The following is a 19,441-nucleotide window of genomic DNA, read 5'->3' on the forward strand; positions in this document are numbered from 1 at the left end:
GAGCCAGAGCTGGTGGTGGCGGTCCATCGTCGTGCCAGCCGGACCGCGCAATTCCGCAAAGTATGCAGATCTAAGAATTCAAATGGCCGCCCTATAGCGGCCGTAAAATAGCGGACAATCGCGCTCGTAAACCACTATATTAAAATTCTATATCATCCCCCCATAGCTGGACCACCACCGATGATATCATTCCTCTGTGCTGCTGCTCTGCGTCCTTTCGTTCCTCTCCGGTATCCGAGCTGATGTCCGTCCGGCATAACCTTCCCACCTACCGATCTTTACATTGTACGGAGTTTGCGAGCATTCGTTCACGTTTATGCTTATACTGCGCTCATGCGTGCGTACATTGGCGCCTCGTGGCTGCTCTGGATACTTTCACCCAGGCATAAACCACGTATCCACGTATGAAGATACATACGTAGATATGTACAGTACAGTGGCCACAAAAAGTATTTGCACAGCACTGCATTTATTGTTGCATTTATATGCTAGTTGTTAATTGGATCCAACTATGGTAAATTCGTATCATTTGGTAGTTTCACTCGTCGAAACGCTTGTACCGCTTACGTTGAACAATTATTGAAACGAGTTAATAATTACGAAAGGTTCTGAATTTCTGTTTCGATCTTCCCTTTTTTTTTTCTTTTTTTCCTTTTCCTTTTTTTAGCAGTTTTTACACACTTGATACGTTCATTCTCCGCGAATGGAAGGCTTGACTCGGAGATGTTTTATCACCTTCTTGTCTACTGACTTTTATATTCCTTTTATATCGTGACCATTCGTCGGACGTGGACATTCTCCTTTATGTATCTATCTCTCGCTAGAAACATCGACGCCAGGATTCTTGATCGTTGGACAAAAGTAGCCACGCACCTCCTCCGACAGAAGTTACGTTAGAAACGTACAAATACAGGAATATTTGGTATTCAAAGTGAAACTTCTGATGCGAGCGAGCAGTTCTGCTAACATTTAAACCGCGACAAGCGTAAAGAGATATTGTTGTAGCGTAACAAGAAACCGTCGGATTTTGGTGGAATGAAAAAGAGGGATATGGCAATCCCGCGTAGCCATAACGCGAGCCAGTCGGCCGAGCAAAGATGGCAAACGAGGACCTTAGCCGAATAATGCAAAACAAACCTCATTTGAGATATAGTCTGGCATTTGTCCATATTAAGGTGTGCTACAAGGGTGCCGCGGCGTTTTCGTTTCAACCGTATGTATGCGTGAGCGTACGCTTTGAAATTATATAGCGAGAGCATCAGTCGTCGTTAGTCAGCTCATGCCGCATTCCGTTGTTAACTATGTGTATCTTGAGCACCCGTTACGTACCCATTTATCAGTGAGTTCCTTCATACGCGTTATTTTCCACGTTAAGATGCACAGCTTCACAGGCGATATTTCACCCCGCTCTGACATATCGTCTCTGAATTCGTCGCTTTGTCGCTTTCCAGAAATCGAAAAAATTTCCCTATACGAATATTTTCTATATTTGCGGAAGACATTGCTACGATATTTTTCATTTACGCGCGCAAACTTTTTCAAATAAAATTTGACTTATTCGCACGCGTAAAGAAAAGATATAGTGGTACAATGTTTGCAGAGTTAAAAAATTTATTTTCTTGCAAATGAAATCTTAATTTTTCGGTTGTATGAATCTGTATTACGGAAAACGTAATTCACCGTCCAGAAACTGAGAAAGATAATCTATCGTCCGTGGAACAGTTGCGATTAAACGGAGAATATCGTTATGTATTCGACCGAGTAAGGAAATTCCGACTCGTCATTGTCTCGCAGCCAGACTTTCATCGTAAGCGACACACGCAACTTTATATTAAGCCTAAGTTCTAAACTAATAAGACAACAACCACGGTAGGACGATCAGGGAGAACCGGAAGGGGTAGAGCAACGCGAGAAGGGTTCAAGTTTAGCTGCGAGGCTACGAAGCGGGTCACCGATTACGACGTTGATCGTTTATGAGAGAGAACCAAATTGGATAAGTTCAAGCAGCTTCTTCCCTCTGACTACTTAGACCATTACTCTCCAAGAATTTCAATTAGGCATGATTTTCGAATTTACAAATCCTCCAGGCATTTTGAACGAGCTACAAGACCTTGTTACGAGACTGCAAGATACGTTAACCCTTTGCGCACTTCTGTACCGAACTATTCGCAGGCAAAAGTTTCGTTTCGAAACGATGAGAACAATACGAGAAACGATTTTTCACGTTACGTATACAAAAGGTTAAATCTTAGAGATCGTAAGTATTTTGCAAATAAATTCTCGTACGTAGCAGTGACTTGGTAATAAAACAAAGAGGATCGTAGAAACGAGTTTTCAATGTTACAGCTCGGCTGATTATTCGATACAATGCAAAATTTAAATTGGAGAGCCCTAACAAACATATTATTATCACGAAAAAACGTATTCTTTTAAGAAAATAAATTTCCTTTAGCCACGCTGGAAATTATTTATGACCCAGTATTTCACCGATTCTGAAACTGACTTACCGGATTGCTAGTTGGCTAATCCTCGACAAAGTAGAATAAGACAATCCACTCGAGGCGACAGTAGACGTTGCAGGAGGACAGCAAGCAACACCCGGTATACGCGTCGTTTTCACAGAGAAAGAGGTGGAGGGAGGCCCGTTAGGTGGTCGACGTCGGGCGTAAATTTGCATTGAACGAAATGAGGCGCTATGGGGCATTCCAGTCCGAAGTTAATAGCTTCCCAACGATTAACTGTATCCCTCCACCCAGCGTGTCTACCCGGCCTGTTCCTCTCTTTCCCCATGGCCGTTCATTCGACGCGTCGTGCCTGTTCATTCTGTCCCTTTTCTTCGAACCTTCCCTCCCACCCTTTTCATCCTCTCCCTTCTCTTTCTCCGCATTCATCCTTCTTCCCCTCGCATCGCCCTCGTCACATCGTACTTACCTATATCGTCCCTTCTAATAATATATGTTCCAAAGGTTGCGAAATAACTGACTTCGAGCCGAGTCAGCCTATCTAATCGATGATCCCTTGTTTCTCCATATTAAAATCGTGACGTCACATTTTTTCCTCTCCCTCTCTCTCATTTGATCGTAGAATTTCTTTGATCGAACTTCGATCAGAGGATTTTTATAGAGGCGTATAAATAGAACGTTTGACATTACAAGATGTTCAAGAATCGCGTGCAGTTAGTAGGTGCGAAAGGCGGTGCCTACCGCGGCCACAGCCAATAGTTTCCAGGCACGGAAAGGCGCCACGGGGGTTATAGGGCATAATTTAGTGGACAGTTTGATATACAAACAATCTTTAATGAAATTCTTGGTGTTCATTAATAACGCATTACAGCCTCGTGCGACACTGGCGCCGGTGTCGGCATCGGTACCCGGGTACCCTCACCCCTTTTACTCCTCATACTCCGTTTTCCTAGCCACCCTCCTCTCCTCCATCGTGATGTCCTCCTCCGACACCCTTTATCCACCCTACTTTCTACCGATCTTTCCTCTCTTTTTGCTCCGAAGCTTGACACGTTTCGTCTCTATGCAACGAATATCACTCGTTTCTAAGCGAATGAATTGAGTTCAGCCTGCGGTTGATAGCCGCAAATTTAGGGAAATTGTCCGATATCTGTTATTAAATATCATAACGTAGATGATGCTCCATATATTAAGCTCATATTACAGTCCCTAATTAATGGATTTCCAACTTGAAGATAAAGAGATTTTCAAACGACAAGAGAGTTCCACCATCTCTCACAATTGCGCTGATTTTGTCGTTAGCATAGAAAAACCAATTTTATCGTCGTTATATTTTATTACACACAGTTGTAACAATCATAAAGATACGTGATTTTGTAATTGAATTACATGCTGTCAAACGTAAACAAATATCAGGATTCAGTTTCCAACACTGGTATCTTTCAAACATATTCTTTTAAACACAATTTACGTACACTCCGTGTACATTTGTCCACAGTCTATTGATCATCTGTATTTTAAGGATTACCACTTTGTACAAGCCTCGTGTATCTCGTATCGGTCGATCGCAAACGAGAACGATACAGCGGGTTAAGTAAGAAACGCGGGAATCCAAACAAAATGACACGCGATTAATTTCTCGCCACCGATGGGACAGTGACGAAGGCTAATAGGATTTCCGGTGCAACGGTGAAACAGCAGTTCGTTTCGGGGTGGACGATACCGCTGGCTACGGTTAATGAATCGACGTAATCAGGGGGATGGGCGTTCGGGGGTAGGTCGAGCGACGAATGACAATCGAGTTTTGTATTAATGTCCGACTATGCCGCACCCATGGTCCCTACGCGCCGCGTACGACACTCACCATCAGCCTGATCGTTCGTTTAATCAACCGAGCCGCTAACACGATTAACTTATTGCGTATTCCCGTCATTCCGCGTACGTGAGCCACGAATCAACGATACACAAACGCGATACCCCATTATACCGTCGTTCTATTCTATCCGGTTCTCTCTATCTGGCTACCCGGTTTTGTTTCTTCGTCTCAGTTTACCCACCTGTCGCGTTGCGTTACGTGTACCCGTCATTTCAGCGAATCATCGGGCGGATTCCCTGTACGATTTGATCCAGCTGATTTTACTATTTTCTAATTAAACGTTATGAACACTCTCGCTTTTGTCTTGGGTCATCGATATTATAACGGTGATCTTGTCGCTTTTTAATTGAGAAGCTCGAAGGGGAAAGCATGCTTTGGCTTTTTGCATCGTTAATTAGCTCGTACAATTTAGCTTCCATTCGACCACGGTAGCAGTATGATGTATATTTTACTGATCAGAATCGTGTTAAAAATCCTTAACGTTGGAAAGAAACAGATATAATAGAAGCAAATAACAAAAGATCATTTTAAAAGACTTATTAACCCTTTGGATTGTGATTTAAGTATCTTATTAATCCTTTGACTGCCGGGTAAAATAGCCGAATGTAATTAAAAGCAAATGTCGAATAATTTTAATTTCTCTTAATAATTATTCCTTATATAATATATTTAAATGCAGCGAAGGTATAAGCCAACATCGTATCACGAACAATAATATTTTGTTCCTTTTTTAAACCTTCTCCATCTATACGTTTAGCATAACAAACGACACATTGTATTTGTAAATTCCTTTTTCTCTGACTCGCTAGTAATATTTCTATGAAATGTCTTTCCATTAAACGCGAAATGCAACAAAGTAAGAGTGCATTTGCTTGCAGACATTTGATATGTTTTTTCTTTGCTTTACAATATATCATTGTATTTGAATCATTCTTCATAAAATAGACTGTTTATTTTAAACATCTTAGCTTGCTCGTACGTTATACCTTTCACGTTTCTTGTACATATTATATATGGATCAAACACTAGAAGAGTTAACAAGTTTATCCTTCGATGAACTTTTTTTCGTGCATTAATATTGTCTCAGAGTAAATTGAAGAACGCAAAGTCTACGAGGAATGAAAAGTTTTCTCCATATTCGAAAAAGAATAAACCTTCCACTACAAAAAACTTTTTTTCATTTCAATCCATAACATTTCCTCGGATAATTTCTGTGCTTTTCTACCGCATAAATTATTACGACAAACTATATAAATCCTATTTCAGTTACTAAAATTGTAAAGCTTTCGTATTCTTATAAAAAAAATCTATAGCTTGTAACCTGTCCATTCGGTAATATCGATAATTAATTAATCACAGTACAAGAGGATCAATATTTCAGTATTTCACAAAAACCTGAACACTCTGGTATTGCCAAAAACTACCTGTACGTCGTTTACAATTTTTATCTTTCATCAATCGCGTCGCAAAATTTTTCAACGACTCGTTTCGGCGAGGTTTCCCGTTCGCAATCTCTTTTCGCGCCAGCAATTCGCATTAATCTTGAAACTTAACAAGCACGGAATCCATTCAACGGCAAGAAGAAGACCGAAAAGAAGAGGAAGGAAAACAAAGGATCGTGAATAAGTGTGTACGTCGGATTTTAAGAAACCGTGACAAGACTTAAGACGTCCGGCTGACTGACATTTAACAGAAACGTGAAACACCGGAGTTAATGCTGCCAGAGTTGGTAACAAGTGCGAGAGGGAGAAAGAGAGACGCTGAAGAGGATGTTGCAAAGAAAGGAGGGAGAAAGAGGGTCAGGGAATGGATGTGTTCACATTATACCCTCTGTTCTTTTAATTTCTTCAAAGGACTCCTCTCCCGCGACACCTTCCTCCTTGCTTGGCAGCCTCAGCTCCCGAATTAATAAGGCGTCGACGATGTGACGTCTTTTTTCTTTTCACCCCTGGATGGGACAGCAGACAGCTACCAAAGTGAATGAGAACTCTCGCTGAGAGGATAACGGAGGGAGAGAGCACTCTCTTACTGGTACTTAACAGCGCGATGAGATGAGCTGCCGTTAATAAATGTGTTTCTAACTGCAAGAAAGCGAGAGGGGGGCTGCCTCTCTCTTTCTCTCTTCCTCGTTCCCTCTTCTCTAGTTTTCTTTCCTGCTTTCTCGCGTTGCGTGCCACCAAGGTCCCCAGAGAATAAGTCTTAATGAGAAGGAAACTTTTAAACGCACTAGACTCTGCCTTTTCTTCGTTGATGCTACGGTGCGCTTAGCTTCGCACTTTTACTCCCCCGCAAATCAAACACGATGGCAGGGAGAACTTCACCAAGGCCATTCTCATTGAGGAACGATTTTATTACTCGGCATGTTTCGTAGCAAAATGAACAAACAGTATACTGGTTGTCGTAAATGTAGAAGAAATTTGTTAGTCAATTATGTAGAGTATTGCGATGGATCGGTTTGTAAGAATAATTCTATGCAGCTGACATCTGCTAAAAGTAGATACGATTATACAAATTCTATATTCTTATGAAAATATCTCCTTGGAAATCTCGAAATGAATTAAATAATTAGGTACTTAATTTTACATCGTAAAGAAAATATTTGTAAAGTAGTCTTCGTTTGTCTGTAAATATCGTATCTTTAAAAGCTTAACAAGCATATAAAATACAAATCACGTATCAAAGATCGGTATAAGAAAAAGGAAAATCGTAAAAACATTCGTTTCGCTATTTAGTCGTTTAGCTTTTAACGACACAATTTTTTTTTAAACGTCACCCTAACCAGCCTCTGTTCGTTCCCATGGTTGCTGTCGTAGGCATTGAAAGAACGATGGAAGAAGTACATTCGATACCATTGGTCCTCGTTCATCGTCTTGGCAAAAACTACCCTCGGGTAAAAAAATAATTGCCCCTTGATACACGCCGATACCCCATCTGCGGGGCTGCCAGCCTGTAATGATGTTCGCGTTCGCGAACTTACTTCGAAATTAAATATCGAGGCGAAAGAGGGTGGCGAAGGGTGGCGCGGCAAGGGGATGTTAAAGAGAAATCCCGACAGTGAGGGTGGTGGCAGGGGTGAAGGAGGCTTGTCGTACACCTGCCCTTTTCCCGGACCATCGTGATAAAAATCAAACTGGAAAACAAACGAGGAGCAGGATCGTATTATAAAGTTTATTAATCGATAGACGATGCGCGGAGAGGGTGGAACTGGAATTTCAGGGGTCGCCGGAAATATCTCGTTACGGATGAAAATTAAAATTGTAATACCGACGAAGGTACGAACGATCAAACTTTTATCTAATTCTACTTAACGTTTATTGGTCTTGTGCATTTTGTTTTTATTTGTTCTCTTTTTCTCGATGGTAGCGAGTAGCAGTGGTTTGTCTGAAAGGGATGAGACAATAATTATTCCTCATAAGAATACAACTTTTTATTGAATCGAAGATACAAATGATTAAACTTTTATTCATCGTTTCTATTCATCGTTTATTAATCTTTCGAATTCTTTCGTTTCTATTTAGTTTGATCTTTCATTTTTATTTTTTTTTTTATTAATTGTTATTTTTCGTATGATTCCAGAAACTTAGACCTACCGATATTCCGATCTTCGAAATAAAGAATCTATTAATTAACGAGACTGGCACGCAACTGGCATTGTGGGGCAATCTAGGCTTAGTTCTCATGGAGCTTCCCAAACGTTGGGGCAAGGATGCCATGTTTCAAGGTGGGAAAGAAGAAATACTCTGCATGTAAGTAACAATCAAACCTAAATCGTCGACAAATGTTCTTAAAACCCCATAAAACTCATTTTGACGCAATAATTCGTCTATTAAATTAAATATGTATATGTATAGTGCACATAGAGGTTTCGTCGAAATAGAAATAGCGGTAAACAAAAAACGTATCCGTTCATTCAGAGTTGTAGGAAAATCCGTGCAGCAAATACGCGAAATCAATCTCCGAGAATGGAGAGAGAAGTTTACAGACGAAGAAATCCGGCTCCTAAAAACCGAGATAAGGTAGACCGCGAATAATAAATCGCACTATCTGGCTTCCTGCACCTCCGTGGCTCCTGTGGGCGTCCTAATATCCTGTAATTAAGAGGGTGTTACGATGACGCCCGAACCCCTTTGGCCTCCCTCTTATGGAATTAAGGTGGCTTTACTCGGTTAGTTTTCAAAAGTTCCAGCCTCGGAAAGCACCGCTGAATACTAACCGCCTCATCAACGACACATGCCACCAAGACTACTGCCTCGTGTAACATTACCCTCCGCGCCCGCCTCTGTCACTTCTCCGCATCTTCGCGTACTCCTGTCTAATCTTTCGGGTGATTAGAACCTCGCGCAATTAGCCACAAGCTTCAAGATTATGCCTCAACCATCTCCTACCTTTCTTTTTCTAATACCACTCGCTCAATCGAATTTTTATTTTTGCCAATGTCGTCATAAGTGCTCTGCTACATATAAAACTACCTTGCTCGTGATGACGTTCAAAGAAAAGAGTTTACATGTGTATATATATATATATATGTCGGAGATGAAAGGAAAGCCGAAGCCTTTCCTTGGAAATTTTGGGAACATCCTCTAGTACCTTAGCCTAGATTTTATTATAGTTGTAATTGCTTAAGATTTGTAATAAGCGAGATTGGGTTCGAGGTGACAATCGGTCGCTGAACGTAGCCACGGTCACGGGATGGATGTTTTATCTAACGGAGGTCTGGAGTGGTTGTATGTGTTTTCCGAGAAATGTGGTTGTGGCGGCATGCGGCCTCGAGAGCGGGCCGAGCCACGTGTGATGTTGCCTCGGAGGTGCCGATGCAATGGGACATACATTGTATTAGTAATCAAAACTCCAGGCAGAAACTGCCTAGCAACGGCGTTTGGAACTTTCTCGATGCTTCCAACGAGTGTGCCTAGCAACGGCGTTTGGAACCTTCTCGATGCTTCCAAACGGATATAGAAAACAAAATGCAATCGTACAGGGAGAAAAATCTCCACGAGGCTGGCATTCTTGCGACTGCCTTGGAGAGTGATACATCGAGCATTTACGACGATCGCATTTGCGTCTAAGTTAGTTTCGCTTAGTAAGGAGTTATCCCGGTGACCGTGGATTCGTTTGAACTCAAACATTGCTAATAGTATTATTTAATTTAATTATTCGTAGATCGTATTATTCATTAGGCTTAGTGTTTGTTAGACTTATTATTAGTCGTACTTATTATTTGTTAAGCTTAGTGATAGACCTGTATATACGTGTAAATAAAATCTCGGCTTTGTGAAACGATGGCTAGTCCACATGAAGAGTCGTCGCGCGCCCAAAATTCGAATCGTGACCCGACATCAGAAGTGGGATCAGAACCGTTTAAAGTGCTACAAGAGCAAATGGTCCTTATGCGCGAGTTAATTCAGACGCTAGCGCACAAACCGGAGGTGCAAAGACCGAGTACGGAATCTAAGGATGTAACGTTACCACGTTTTGACCCCGAAGGTGCGGGCGCCGATCCATCCGCGTGGTGCTCTCATGCTGATTTGATTTTGAAAGACCACCCGATGCAAGATAGTGCGTTACTTTCCGCTCTAAATCGCGCCCTAAGGGGTCCTGCTGCGCATTGGCTTTCACAAATGGTGCGCGGTGGAAAGCTTACCTGGCCAACGTTTAAGGAACAATTTCTTTCGCGTTTTGGTGGCAGAGAGACAGCCGCTTCGGCGTTAATAAGGATATCCAGAGAACGACCGTCGGAGACTGAATCCCCGGGAGCGTACGGTAGTCGCCTCCGCTCCATGCTGCAGATGAAGTTGCAAGATCTAACGATGCCCGAAGTGATCAATGCCTTCGCCCTATATATGCTGAGTTCACAAGATCGACGCTTTCGGCGACTAACGCTCGCGAATAATATCAGGACGGAGGACCAATTTCATGATGAAATGAGGATTCTCCCTTACAACGATCAGCCGACATTTTCGCCAAGAAATTCACTAACGGAACCTGAAGCTAAACGAAGCAGGCTATCAGTTCCTCGGATTAAGTGCTACCGCTGTGGTGCTCTCGGACATAGGAGAACGGAGTGTCGCCTGCAAATACAAACGGGGAAGGAGCAGGATATACGAAACCCGAAGGAAAAGCGACCAGCCGCATCGTCGAAGGTGACCTGCTTCAAATGCCACGAGGAGGGACATATCGCGCCTAATTGCCCATCATCGCGGAAAAGAAACTACGATTCCATTGACGAACGCCGGATCGACTCCTGTGTAGTGGAAGCTCCGGCTGGTAGATTAAGCCATCTGGGTGAGTCGTATCCATTTTACTTTGATTCTGGGGCCGAGTGTTCGTTAATCAAAGAGTCCCTAGCCTCGAAATTTTCGGGTAAAAGAATAACCGATGTGGTAGTGATGCGGGGGATCGGGAATACTTGTATTAAGAGTACACTTCAGATTTTGTCCACTGTTTGTATTAACGGTCTTACATTGGAGATAGTTTTTCATGTCCTTGCCGACGATTACCTAAAATACGACATCATGATTGGTCGCGAGATTTTGAGCCAGGGATTCGACGTAAATATCACGCAAAATAGCCTCGTTATTTGTAAAACAAAGGTCGTTAACGCTTGTGGTAAAGTCGCGGAAGATGCGGTCAACATTAACGAGGTTGACACTGATGTGATCGGTAACGACAAAGATCGATTAACCTCTGTTCTCGAAAAATTTAAAGAATCATTCATTACGGGTTTCCCGCGTACTCGCGTCAGTACGGGTCAGTTGGAAATACGGCTAATTGATCCCAACGTCACCGTGCAGAGAAGTCCTTACAGGCTTAGCGAGGAAGAGCGAAGAATAGTACGCGAGAGAATAGACGAATTAATGAAAGCACAAATCGTAAAACCTAGTAATTCGCCGTTCGCGAGCCCTATGATACTCGTGAAGAAGAAGGACGGCTCAGACAGATTGTGTGTAGACTTTCGAGCGCTGAATAAAAATACGGTCGCGGATCGGTATCCCTTACCCCTTATTGCTGACCAAATCGCGAGATTGCAGAGTGCGAGATACTTCATTAGCCTGGACATGGCTAGCGGATTTCATCAGATTCCCATTCATCCTAACTCGACGGAATATACTGCGTTCGTTACCCCCGACGGTCAATACGAATACGTGACGATGCCGTTTGGGTTGAAAAATGCACCAGCCGTTTTCCAGAGAGCCATTTTCAAGGCCTTAGGCGACCTCGCTTATTCGTATGTCGTTGTTTATTTGGACGACGTTCTAATAATCGCCGACTCAATAGATCAAGCTCTAGAAAGGTTGCACACTGTACTAAACACTCTCGTAAACGCCGGATTTTCTTTCAATTTCGCTAAATGTTCTTTTCTGAAAACGTCGGTACTTTATTTGGGATATGTAATTCGTAACGGAGAAGTTCGTCCAAACCCGGGAAAAATACAAGCTTTGAATTCTTTACCTGCACCGTCGACCGTCACACAGCTTAGGCAGTTTATAGGTTTGGCCTCTTACTTCCGAAAATTTATTCCTAAATTTTCACAAGTGATGAAACCCTTGTACGCACTCACTTCTAGTAACAAGCACGTAACTTGGACGGACAGGCACGAAAAGATAAGACAACAGATAATTTCCGTTCTGACCGACGCGCCGGTGTTAATGATATTTGATCCCAATCGTCCCATAGAGCTACATACCGACGCTAGTTCGGAGGGGTATGGAGCTATTTTAATGCACAAAGTCGAAAAGGAAAACAGAGTCATCGAATATTATAGTAAAAGGACCAGTCCCGCGGAATCTAGGTATCATTCGTACGAACTGGAGACACTAGCAGTAGTAAGCGCCGTCAAGCATTTCCGACACTACTTACATGGACGGAAATTCTTAGTAGTTACCGACTGTAATTCTTTGAAAGCCTCCAGCAACAAAGTAAACTTAAACGACCGGGTTTATAGGTGGTGGGCTTACTTGCAAACATTCGATTTTGACATCATGTATCGAGAGGGTAAACAAATGGCCCACGTAGATTTCTTTTCGCGAAACCCCGTAGACTTGAATCGCCGTATGATAGACAAGGTCGCAGAGAAAGAGATTAATCTGGCCGAGATCTCCGAAGATTGGCTGTTGGCGGAGCAGCGTCGCGATCCGCAAATCTCCGAAATCGTTAATAAATTACAGAACGAAGAGCTCGCGGAAGATGTCGCGAATACCTACGAACTGCGATCCGGTACACTTTACCGTAAAATACAACGAAAGGGCAGAACCCTTTGCTTACCCATTGTTCCGAGAGGTTTTAGATGGTCCGTCATCAACCATGTGCATCAGTCAATTATGCACTTAGGATGGGATAAAACGCTCGAGAAGCTCTATGAGTATTATTGGTTCGAGGGAATGGCGAAGTACGTTCGCAAATTTGTCGAGAACTGCCATGCTTGTAGAGTTTCGAAGGCTAGTTCAGGTAAAATACAGGCTGAACTGCATCCTATACCTAAGACCGGCATACCGTGGCATACGGTGCACATGGACATAACGGGCAAGCTGAGTGGCAAGAATGACTCGAAAGAGTATGTCGTCGTCTTGATCGATGCCTTTACGAAATTCGTGCACTTACATCACACACGCAAATTGGATTCGCTTAGCGTTATCAAGGCACTTAAGTCCGCCGTGTTTTTGTTCGGTAGTCCCTGTCGGGTAATAGCAGATCAGGGTAGATGTTTCACGGGCCGGGAATTTCAAGAATTCTGTGCAAGCAAACAAATCAAAGTTCATTTGATCGCGACCGGTGCAAGTAGGGCCAATGGCCAAGTAGAACGTGTTATGAGCACGTTAAAAAATATGTTCACAACGGTAGAAACGACCGGGCGTTCATGGCAAGACGCGATCGGGGAGATGCAATTGGCTTTGAATTGCACCATCAACCGCGTAACCAAATCGAGTCCTTTAGAGTTATTGATTGGTAGAGCAGCAAGACCGTATGACTTATTACTACCTGATAACATCGAGGAAAAAGAAATAGATATCTCCAGTGTAAGACAACAGGCAATAAAAGAGATGGAAACTAGTGCTAGGTATGACAAAGAGAGATTCGATAAAACCAAAGCTAAAGTAGTTAGGTTTAATCCCGGTGATTTGGTACTACGCCAAAATGAAGAAAGGAACCAGACAAAACTGGATCCAAAATTCAGGGGTCCGTTTGTAATATCGGAGGTCCTGGAAGGAGACCGATATACCTTGAAAACACTGGATGGGAAAAGGTCATACAAGTACAGTCATGACAGGTTAAGGAAAATGCCGGATAGTTGCATTCCTGCGGAGTTGGATGTCTGTTGTGATGACGAGAACAGTGACCATGGCGATGTGAGTACCCCGATCCCAGAGGATCGTAGAATTATATGAGCCCAGGTGCGGCCATGGGATGGAGTTCAGTGCGGTCAGGCACTGGAAGTGACGATGTCACGAAGCTGGGAGCCGGTTTAGTACCGACAGCGACGATGTCACGAAGCTGGGAGCCGGTTTAGTACCGACAGCGAAAATGTCACGAAGCTGGGAGCCGGTTTAGTACCGACAGCGAAAATGTCACAAAGCTGGGAGCCGGTTTAGTACCGACAGCGACAATGTCACGAGGTTAGAGCTGGTCTAGTACCGACAGCGACAATGTCACGGATTTGGAGCTGGTCTAGTACCGACAGCGACGATGTCACGAGGCTGGAGGCGGTCTAGTACCGGCAGTGACAATGTCACGAGGCTGGAGGCGGTCTAGTGTTGACAGCGATCGTGTTACGAAGCTGGTTATGTAACGAACTTTGAGAGTATGTGCGATTCGAAGGATGAGACCCATTTGGGTGTGAAATCGAGAATGGTCCGTCATGTCATTACGACCCGACGGAAAGCACGCAGAATGCAACTGGCACTTTGAATGCTAATCACAATGATACTAATCCTGTTTCCTTTTGTTTTGTTGACGAAGGTACACCCGAGGACGTGTGATAGTCAGGATGGCCGTGTCGGAGATGAAAGGAAAGCCGAAGCCTTTCCTTGGAAATTTTGGGAACATCCTCTAGTACCTTAGCCTAGATTTTATTATAGTTGTAATTGCTTAAGATTTGTAATAAGCGAGATTGGGTTCGAGGTGACAATCGGTCGCTGAACGTAGCCACGGTCACGGGATGGATGTTTTATCTAACGGAGGTCTGGAGTGGTTGTATGTGTTTTCCGAGAAATGTGGTTGTGGCGGCATGCGGCCTCGAGAGCGGGCCGAGCCACGTGTGATGTTGCCTCGGAGGTGCCGATGCAATGGGACATACATTGTATTAGTAATCAAAACTCCAGGCAGAAACTGCCTAGCAACGGCGTTTGGAACTTTCTCGATGCTTCCAACGAGTGTGCCTAGCAACGGCGTTTGGAACCTTCTCGATGCTTCCAAACGGATATAGAAAACAAAATGCAATCGTACAGGGAGAAAAATCTCCACGAGGCTGGCATTCTTGCGACTGCCTTGGAGAGTGATACATCGAGCATTTACGACGATCGCATTTGCGTCTAAGTTAGTTTCGCTTAGTAAGGAGTTATCCCGGTGACCGTGGATTCGTTTGAACTCAAACATTGCTAATAGTATTATTTAATTTAATTATTCGTAGATCGTATTATTCATTAGGCTTAGTGTTTGTTAGACTTATTATTAGTCGTACTTATTATTTGTTAAGCTTAGTGATAGACCTGTATATACGTGTAAATAAAATCTCGGCTTTGTGAAACGATGGCTAGTCCACATGAAGAGTCGTCGCGCGCCCAAAATTCGAATCGTGACCCGACATATATATATATGTGTGTGTGTGTATATGTATATATGTAAGAACAGGAATTTTTAACGATTGTTCATTGCAAGTGAGATTCGAGAAGAGAGTTTCGAATTTGGGTATGAAGGAAGAAAACATGGTCGTCTAATTAAAATTTAGAATAGTTGTGAATGTCTACATGCGTTCGGGATGTCTGCGTAATTTATCTGGAATTAACGAAAGAGATGGCAAAATAGAAGAAGATCTTCTCCATATCACTGAGAATAAGAGAGATATCAAAGACGGTTGGAGTTATTACATTACCTTGTATATTATTCTTTAACATCATGACCGATTACCTTTCTCATATATTGTGAAACAAGCGCAGAAAAAAACACATCGGCTAACTCCAACAATTAAAAAATGGAAACATCGCAAACATTTTGTTGTTTAAGATTTACCTTAGAATTTACTATCGTTTCTAGCGATTTTACTGCGACAAGTAGCGATCATACATCGCTTGGCTTCCAAGAAGCTGAAATATCACTTGGCAGCATCTAGAAGAGCGGCCAGCAACGAGACAAGCGTAAGATATCGCAAGGGGACGAACGGAAGGAAAATTCAAATTAATTTGAATTACGATGGACGACGATGCTACTTAATTCAACGTGGTAAAAGGGTAGCCGTTCGCTCCAAGTTGTCTTTTGCATTATAATTTCATAATAAGTCCAGCCTGGAATAAATGCATTACCTTCCTGCCGACTTCCCGCTAATTCATAATTCCCAAGTTTTTCCGGAAACGAACGAAAACGTTTAGCCCCATGAACCGCGTGGGCCAACCTGAACAAACTGGTCAAATTAAGAGCGGCAGTTTATGCTAAAGTTTTTTCGTTATTTCACTTAAGCGATTCTACCTTGGTACCGCGACACAGAGCCGCCGTAGCGCCGAGGATCGAGGGAATTTATAAGAACGCACGCGTAACCCCCTCCGGTTAAATGTATGGCGGAAAAGAGCCGCGGAACAGTTTGTAAGAGAGTCGCGGCCATTAGAACGAATCTCAGGGATTTAATGTCTCCTTCCTTCCAGTCGGCTTAAACACAGCTAAATGGAGTTTATGCATTATTGCCCGTGAAACTTCCACCACCGCGGACAGATATTTGCTCTCTCCCAAAGAACTAAAAGTTTAGACGTCGCGTCGTTACTGCGTTTCATCCCGTTGGACGAATCGTGATGACGATGAGATCGTATCTAACTTCTAATGTAGGATTCTAACTTCTAATCTTCAGCTCCATCGAAGATGTATTCTTTATCGTTCAATTATCGATAAATTAACTACGGCGTAATTATATATTTTACATATTTCGCGTATGCTCGAAATACGAAGCGATATTCGAGTAAATGTAGCTTTCATTCGTAAGTCACTAGACAATTTGCAAAAATTTCAAACAGTCGTTGTACTTCGTAATTTTTAATTTTGAAAACACAGTACAATCTTAGTTTCTCTTATAAGAATATTCTCTTATACTTTGTAATTTACTAAATATCAAATTGATTTCGTAGTTTTTACGTTAATTCGCCTGTATTCTAAATATACCAAAATCATGGCAATTATAAGTTTCGCTGAAAAAATATTTGCATATCGATTCATGAAGAATGAAATGTGTTCAACTATAGTTTTTTATTCAAACTACCATGTCATATTTACTTGTTAATTTTCAAATCGTGTAACGCGTGTTTAATGTAATTCAAGCAGTTTCTGTAGAAATGCTACGAAAATATAATAGTTTCGATACAGTGTGCTCGGTGTCTTCATCGGCCGGTAGATCCCAAGCTTCGAAGCGTGGAAAACCGAGCGACCGTGCTTTGGATTAAGCAAATGACGGCAATAATAGTGATTATTCGGATTATGATATCAGAGCGCGAAGTGGGTTCGCTTGGACTTACCAGCAGCCACTAACTGCTACGCCACCAAATCCCGACTTCAAGACACCGGATTAAAACTATTACCACCTCGCGTTGCCTCCACTCTTCTTCGACCTCCACCATCCAAAACCTATTCTCTTTTCTCTTTCTCTCTTCTTCGCTAGAGACTTTCTCCACCTACCTTTGGTAACTTGGCTATTTCAAATGCCAACGAGAGTCTCAGATTTTATTGGCCTCCGCTATTTCACCTACTAATTGCTAATGAATTTCTTACAATTCATAATTAACGAAACGAACAATGTCTGTATTTCGCTAATTATTAACAAGTTAAATCTCCTGTTGATACGTACTCAGATGAATAAAAAGCCCTTGCAACGGCAACAATTCCCTCTAAATTTATCGAAGGTATAATCTGAAGTTTAGAAATCTTTGTTTATGCCACATCGAGATCGATTTATCGCAAACACTTTTGTTAAACGCAATATATCCTTTTCAAGACTCATAGATAAAAAGTTCTATAGATACGATTTAACATCTTGAAGAAGCAATAACATCAACTAAATTTCGAACAATGGACAATTATATACTGGCGTTGATCACCACTCTTGAAATTATACCGGAACATCAACCTTTGCTTAAATGAAAAATTTGAAAGCACGACAGGTCGCCTATGTAATTTTCACCGTAACAGTTTGCCTTCGTTAAGGGCGATAATCGTTAGAAGAAGAAGGTTGCAATTTTCGCGTGTATATAAGTTGGATCGGAGTAAGAGTAAGTCGCTGCGCAGAATCGCGAATCGCGGTATTAATTCGACAAACGGACTACGAAACCAGCGCGTTATTTCGTGCACTACCGGAAGATCGTCGCCTGTTGGTTGGCTCTCGCGGCTAATTATTGTTTTAAGGATTACCGTTATGTGTTTATTATGCGGTCTGGTAGGACCTCGCCTACCTTAATATTCGGTAGATTTCAGCTTCGGCCTCTGTACGCGGCGCACCACCAGAGAGATCTCTGCACCCCGTTTCCTGTCTCTTTCCCTCGCTCCGTACGTCGCGAACCGGCCTACGTTTATGAATAATTTTCACCTCTCGCGCTACCCGCCCCACCCCAACCGCTCAACCACTCCACCTCCGACAAACGTTCCTCCGAATCGTCCCTCGAGTATTCACCTCGTAAACCCCTAATGCTGTGTCCCCGTTCGAGAGTTGATTCCAGTTTCTCTGATCCTCGCTACTCCTTGGGACGTTCTCCTGACAAAAGAAAAAAATGCCGGTACGAATCTTGCTGGAATTTGGGTAGAGAGAATACGTAATTGTAATCTACACTTTTTCAATAGGAAAATATGTTTAATGAGTCACGGGAATTTTTAAAGATACGTTTTCTCTTAATTATCTTCGTGTACTTTATAAAAGTGTACATTTTAAAGTTTCCTCGAGAGTCTAAGATTAGCGCAATGTTAAGGCAAACGTTATATTTAATATATCGAATATAGAATATAAAAAGTAAGGAAAATACAATCGGAGAAAGTATTCAAATATTTACGCATATCTCACTGAGAAATTTAGTTTAACTTATACGTTTTACAAAGATCTGCGGAGACTCGTAGAAGAGTAGAAATTCGCTACCATGTTTCGCTTTTCTATCGAGCCTTTCGCGTGGAAAGCATCGTAAATGTTCATAATTTTTCTTCTAAACACACTTTGCGGCTCTCAAAACACTTTACACACTGCAAACTCCACAAGAGCAACGCCAAGCATTTCAAATTAATCTTCAAGTGTCTTCCAAAACGAGAACCGGTGGATCCGGCACGCGCGTACCGTACGTGCTACGGAATATTTCAGTGGTACGCACGAGTCCGGTGGACTCACCCCTTTGGTTCGGGAAGGGCTGTTGCAGGCCGGCCTCGTATCTGTCCCGGCGCCGGTCGCGGCCACCGGCGAAAGGGGATAGGATGCGTTTATTTAAAAAATGATTTAACCTAATGGTTTTACATATGTAATCCCGATATAAAGCCGAGGCTAATCTCGGAGAACCACACGCGGTCCATTCGTACATTCGGTCGACGGGTAATCCAACGTGCTCTCGCCCATCCAGCCGCGTGTCTCCACACACCACTTCCGCATCGCCACCCTCCTGACCTGACCTGTGTTCAAACCGCCCTCTCCACCCCGTTTACTCGTTTCTTTTTTTTTTTCGCCCAACTTTTTTTCGATGAGCAAGCACTAACGAAAATCACCAGGTTTTCCAACGCACAGACCGATGTATTTTCGAGGGTGGTAAGAGGGGCGGTGTTTGCAAAGGCCGAGCATAGGGTGCGTCGTACTCGACCGCGCGTCGGGGATGATTTAGATGGTCCCCGATGATATCCGCGCCTTTTGAAAAATGTCACCACGCCGCTGTGCCGAGGAGAAAAATAT

General features: G+C 42.7%; 1 protein-coding gene across 1 annotated transcript in view; it reads left to right on the forward strand.

Annotated features, from left to right (window-relative positions):
- LOC126865695 (nuclear pore complex protein Nup88) overlaps positions 1–19,441 on the forward strand; it is a 77,755-nt gene that overhangs the window by 46,767 nt on the left and 11,547 nt on the right. Inside the window, exon 2 of the mRNA XM_050618510.1 lies at positions 7,915–8,084. Within this exon, the coding sequence (XP_050474467.1) occupies positions 7,915–8,084 (170 nt within the window). The remainder of the gene's footprint in view (positions 1–7,914; positions 8,085–19,441) is intronic.

Source organism: Bombus huntii, chromosome 5, assembly GCF_024542735.1.
Source record: "Bombus huntii isolate Logan2020A chromosome 5, iyBomHunt1.1, whole genome shotgun sequence".
NCBI lineage: Eukaryota > Metazoa > Arthropoda > Insecta > Hymenoptera > Apidae > Bombus > Bombus huntii.